Source organism: Trypanosoma grayi (assembly GCF_000691245.1).
Source record: "Trypanosoma grayi strain ANR4 Tgr_1091_V1, whole genome shotgun sequence".
Classification (NCBI taxonomy): Eukaryota; Euglenozoa; class Kinetoplastea; order Trypanosomatida; family Trypanosomatidae; genus Trypanosoma; species Trypanosoma grayi.
Genome location: NW_008826710.1, coordinates 1 through 5,306, shown reverse-complemented (window position 1 = coordinate 5,306; position 5,306 = coordinate 1). Strand labels below are relative to the sequence as shown.

General features: G+C 53.8%; 5 protein-coding genes across 5 annotated transcripts; 2 read left to right on the top strand and 3 right to left on the bottom strand.

Moving 5' to 3' along the window:
* Positions 1-287: 287 nt before the first annotated feature.
* Positions 288-707, top strand: DQ04_10911040 (hypothetical protein; the record flags this gene model as incomplete). Its single annotated transcript, XM_009316395.1, has 1 exon — positions 288-707. The coding sequence occupies one exon, from the start codon at positions 288-290 to the stop codon at positions 705-707; it is 420 nt and encodes a 139-aa protein (XP_009314670.1).
* A 129-nt stretch (positions 708-836) lies between these two features.
* On the top strand, positions 837-1,205 carry DQ04_10911030 (hypothetical protein; the record flags this gene model as incomplete). Its single annotated transcript, XM_009316394.1, has 1 exon — positions 837-1,205. The coding sequence occupies one exon, from the start codon at positions 837-839 to the stop codon at positions 1,203-1,205; it is 369 nt and encodes a 122-aa protein (XP_009314669.1).
* A 177-nt stretch (positions 1,206-1,382) lies between these two features.
* DQ04_10911020 (hypothetical protein) lies at positions 1,383-2,741 on the bottom strand (the record flags this gene model as incomplete). Its single annotated transcript, XM_009316393.1, has 1 exon — positions 1,383-2,741. The coding sequence occupies one exon, from the start codon at positions 2,739-2,741 to the stop codon at positions 1,383-1,385; it is 1,359 nt and encodes a 452-aa protein (XP_009314668.1).
* Positions 2,742-3,751: 1,010 nt separating this feature from the next.
* Positions 3,752-4,621, bottom strand: DQ04_10911010 (hypothetical protein; the record flags this gene model as incomplete). Its single annotated transcript, XM_009316392.1, has 1 exon — positions 3,752-4,621. The coding sequence occupies one exon, from the start codon at positions 4,619-4,621 to the stop codon at positions 3,752-3,754; it is 870 nt and encodes a 289-aa protein (XP_009314667.1).
* Positions 4,622-4,727: 106 nt separating this feature from the next.
* On the bottom strand, positions 4,728-5,222 carry DQ04_10911000 (hypothetical protein; the record flags this gene model as incomplete). The annotated part of the gene is made up of 1 exon (XM_009316391.1): positions 4,728-5,222. The coding sequence occupies one exon, from the start codon at positions 5,220-5,222 to the stop codon at positions 4,728-4,730; it is 495 nt and encodes a 164-aa protein (XP_009314666.1).
* Between the last annotated feature and the right edge of the window lie 84 nt (positions 5,223-5,306).

Here is a 5,306-nt window from a genome sequence, read left to right as displayed (position 1 = left end):
TCAGTCAGGCAGAGTCGGTCCGCAGCTCAGTGTGCCCACGCAACGGAGTGGCTCTCGCATCACGCATTGCCATGGCACGGGAGAAGAGAACACACTACTGGAGATGCCACGCCAACACCACAACAGTCATGCAGCACAGAGCAGTGAGGCCACAAACATAATTGCACGAACAGCACCACCACACACACACGTCACTCCCTGACGCCACACGCACAGACGCACTACGTGCACAGGCCGCACTTGACGCAGCCGAACACACCGGAGGCAACAAGAGCAAAGGCGGTGAAATGGAGGGAAAACACCACAGCTGCACATCATCCCAGCCGCACAAGGGCCCCTGCACTGCTGTGCCGCTCAACGCCACTCACTCACACCTTAGCCGCACCATCACAGCGCCCTTCGGCCAGGGTTGGGGGCACGCAGTCACTTCCACGAGCGCAGCAGCACTGCCTACAGAGCAGCAGAGAGAGGAGAGAGGCAACGATGCGGAACAGTGCACACACCGCAGACACAGCAGCAGCAAGTCTTCTCGACACTCTTCCACTCTCAGATCTTCACAACGAACCCCAACACCCCCAAACAAGAAATTAAAACACTTCTCACCGCGGAGAAGCACCCCACCACAAAGCCCAAGTGGCGTCAGTGCTCCCTCCCGTCACTGCGATGGCGCAGCGGAGAGGCAACAAGAAACAAAAACAACGGGGTGAATTCACCATACGAGCCGTCCCCGCAGCAGCGGAAACTTATTCACAGGCATCTCATTAATCCCGCTGCGAGAGCAAATGCACTTCCCCACAACACACACACACAAGCACGCATACTTGAGGACACGGAACATGCGGTGGTGCGGGTCGTGCACTTACTGTGGAGCCGCACGCGTCCACCAGCCCAATGGCGCCGCACTGCACACTCCGCCACAGCACCACTCCACCGCTGTGCTTCACAGAGCACCGCTACAATTAAAGAAAAAAACAACGTTTAAGCAACAGGTGGCACACAACCCCGTAGAAAAAGAAGCCGAAGCCCAAAACAAAGAGGGGGATGATGTACGCCCAACAACGGGCAGCAGCCACGCATTCCTGCAAGAGCCAGGGCGCACTAAGCACACACACAAGAGAGAGTCATTTAGAAGAATACTTCAGAGAAAGCCCGCTCATGTGGGCGGCGCACAATCATGTGCGAAGCAAAGCCCATTACAGCAGTGAGAGAGATGCGCCGTCCTCGTTGGATACAGAGCACAGGGAGTATCCTCCAAGAGGGATTACGTGGCGCGGAGAAACAAACGAAAAGTAAAATAAACCAAAACATGTTAGTAAACAATCTCCAGGGCAGCGCACACAAGCACAGGGTGTATGCGTCCTCTCCATGTGCACACAGACAGCTCAGCACACAGCCAGGAGGCCCAGCACACCAGCCACCAGCAGCAACGGTGTACGCACCCACGAAGGACAGACGCTGCTGTCCGCACTCAAAATGTCTTGCAGGGTGTTGTTTGCATTGTTGGTAGGAGGTATCAGTGATGCATGGGCAGCTTGAGAAGCACTGGTATCCACGGATTCGGCGGCCTTGTCCTTCTCAGATGAGCCTGCTGAAGACTGCGCTGTGTTGATGCCTGGCTTTTCTGTTTCACTTCCGGTGTTGTCGTCCACTGTTGTTGGGGGGTTTTCATCCGACGCCATTGTGGAAGGATTGGAGGCATTGTCGAATGCCGCCTGAGCTTCTGGAGCAGTGTGGCCAGAGGCCGGCGCCGTTCCTGCAGTTTGTTGGCTGGAATGCTGTGCACCGTGCAGAACGGGAGTGTGAATTCTGTCCTGTGGACCTTGCTCAGCCTCTCCTTGGCTTTGCCCTGGAAGGGACGGCTTTGCCGGAGCCTTTACAGCTTCAGGTTCTCCTTCCCCCTCGAAAGCCTCCAATGCACTTTCTAGGAATCCAATCATTGTTTCAGCACTCTTGAACGCCTTCTCTGCAGCCCCAACCAGAGTATCAGTGAGGCCAGGTATCTTATTGGCCTCTTCCAATGCCTGCTTTGCCAACTTCTCGATTTGTTCAGCAACTTCCACCCACTTATCTTTTTCTTGGTTCTTGGTTATCTTTTCTTTTAAGCTCTTTGCGTTTGTTGCAGCCACTTCAGCGCTCTTGTTCCCCAGCACTGCGACTGCATTTGCTTTCCAAGCGCTGGTGTTGGCCTCCGTCAAAAAGGTCACCATTTCTTCCTTTTTCTCCCATGCATCGTTAAGAAGCTTAGATGTCTTTGGCCCAAGAGTCGATCTCTGCTTCTTCCAATTCTCTTGTGGTTCCGTGGCCCAACGGACGGCATGTGGCAGCCACCACTCTAACGATGCGGCCCCGTCTGCTGCTGCAGAAAGAGCATCATATGCCTTCTCTGACTGCATCACTACGCCCAGCACCTGCTCCTTCACACTCTCCTCGTCACCGCCAACAGCATCTCTTTCAAGTGTATCCCTCATGGACCTCAAAGCTGAAACAAATCTGGTGGTCTTATCGTACGAGGCTTTCCCCACCGCCTTGGCCTCATTTGCTGTTTCATTGGCATTATTTGCTGCTTGTTTGACTTCAGATGTCAGCCCCTTAACGGACCTTGCATCCTCGATCAGAAGCTGCAGAGCAACCTTAGGGCTCAACACACCACCGACAGTCGCATCATCAGCCGCCACGCAGCCGAACGTGCAGCACAGCACGATGGCCAGGGCGCACAGTACGTGGCGCGCAATTATCGGCATTGTATATATTGCTTCGAATTCAGAGCACTGCGGAAAGAAAGAAGAGAGACAGCACGTACCACACAGAGACAACAGGGCACAGCAGACACAATCAATGAAAAAAACAATTCTCAAAGAAAACCATTGGCGGCACAACACAACAAAGTACGCAAAAACAAACCTCCAAAACTCTGAAGAAATGAAGGAATGTAGCGCCACGGAACCAATATAAAATGGAAAGTTGTTTGTTGTTAAACAGTTGCCTGCTGGTGTCCCTCTGTGCTGTCGGCGGGGTGCAGCGAGAGGCGGTGCGGCCCTCCACACCACGCCGCAGCGCAGCGTACAGACACAGGCGCGGAGGGAAGCAGCGGGTACACGACTCGAATGCACTCCGCAAGCCTTGAGAGGGGTGCAGCGCACAGGAGGGGCTGCAGCAGAAGCAATGAAAAGAAAAGGGTGTTGGCCTGCTGGGGTGCACACACACACAGAGTGGGGAGAGCAGCACCACACAGACCAACACCCAAAATCAGAAAGAGCCCAACATGCGCATCGTGGCGCAGCCCACACACAAGAGGGAGACAATTAGAAGACTAAATGATTCAGCGGGCGGCGCACGGCAATGTGCAAAGCAGTGCCCAAGCAAAAAGAAGGAAAGAAACAAAGCGCCCCCACCCGAAGTGCGGAGTATGGTGCGTGTCGCAGAGAATGGAGTTAATGACGCACTTCCCGCAGAAGGATAGCTAAATACAAGAAAAAGAGAACGCACAAAACCATCAATAAAGCATGCGTGTATTTACTTATCAGATACAAAAGAATTAAGGGGGAGTGGCCACCCCTTACACGCACATTTTGCTCAGCACACACCCAGAAAGGCGAGTGCAGCCAGCAGGGGCAGTAATAACGGTGCACGCACCCACGCAGGACTGCTGCTGGCGTCAGCACTGCCAGCGCCACGCAGTTGGTTGCTCGCAGCCACAACGTCAGCTCCAGTCTGGGAAGAAGATTCTGTAACGGGTCCGGTTTGTGTCCCGTCACCGTGCAGTGCGTCTGCAGCCCGCCCTACCTTCAGCTTCCGACTCTGTCGATTGTTGTGTGCTCGCGGCATCGATACTTACAACTTCCTTCTCAGCCTCACCATCATTGGCTGCAGATTTCGCAGCACCCTTCACTTTCTCCTTTGTGCTGTCAGAGGCTGTGTTGTGAATATCCGCTTGCTTCAGAGAAGTAGTCATGGGACGCCCCTGTTCAACTGTCGGCTCCTCGCCAGTTGTGCCAGTGGGAGGTGCACTGGCAGCACGGCGGTTGCCGGTATTCCGTGCAAGTGGATCATCATCGCGTACATCAGCACTGGGAGAAACGGTTCGCTGATCGCTCTGTGCTTTGGGATGCGCTGCCACATCTGACTCACCTCCCACCAACGGAGAAGAAAGAGCCTCGTCTCCATTGGCTTCGGCTTCTTTCACTGTGGAAATTCCTTCCGCAGCTTGAGCGAATTCATGTAGAGATGTAGCAGCCCGGTAGGCTGTATCAGCATTCTCTGACATCACTTTGGCTGCATTCAGTGCCAGTTTTGCCTTGGTCAGTGCGTCACTCGTTTTTTTTATTCCCTTCGTGGCCACTTGAAGTGCGTCATACACATTCTTTTGAACGCGCTCAAAGACACCATCGTTTGTAACGTCGAGCTGTGTGGCTTCGGAGACGAATTGGTGCGCAGAGTAAGCGGAACTTTCGGCACTCAAAACGGCGCCCATTGCTTCATGAGTAATGTCCTCTTCTGCCTTAGCATGTTCGTGAGCCTCCGTTACCCTCGTCATTGCCGATATGGCTGTCGTCTCTGCTTTCGCAACGCTTACATTTGTACCTTTACGTTTCTCAACAACACGCTGAACTTCTTGTAGCATCGACCCAAGGGGCTTCACTGCTTCATTTACCGCATTCGCCGCAGCAGAAACTTTCAGTAAGACACTGCTCCACGCATAAAGTGACACAGAAGCCGTTGCCGCTGCCTCATTGGTTTTTTTGGCCGCATCTGAAACCTCCCTTTTTAAATTCAGCACTATTCTTGAACATACCATACTTCTTCCCAGAAACAGCCAATGATTTATTCAGTTTGCTCAATGCTTCATAAGCCACTTTCACTGTCGAATTGGTTGCCATTAAGTTAGTCAAAGCCTTTTCAACTGCATGTACGGCTGCAACAGCATCAGTTTTGGCATTCTCCGCTACCTCCTTCGCCGCCAAAGTGAGTCTCAGAGTATTACTCGACGCAGCCATCGCAGACCCCGGCTCCAGACGACTCACTGATGCCTCCACGGCCTTCACTGCACCCCTCCTGGCGTGTCCAACTTGCGCCGTGGCAGACGGCACACCACCACTGTGGGGCGATGCACGGCTCACGTATTTCTCCAGCGGCTCCTGCTGGGGCTCCGCAGCCACGCACAAGGCCACACAGCAAAGCGCGAGAGCAAGCACACACATAACGCGGCGCACTGTCGCCATCATTCAATATCGCTTGAGCAGCTGGGGTCTGCAGGGAGGAGAAAAGAGAATCGATGCACAGCAGGCAGCCCCAACACACACACACAC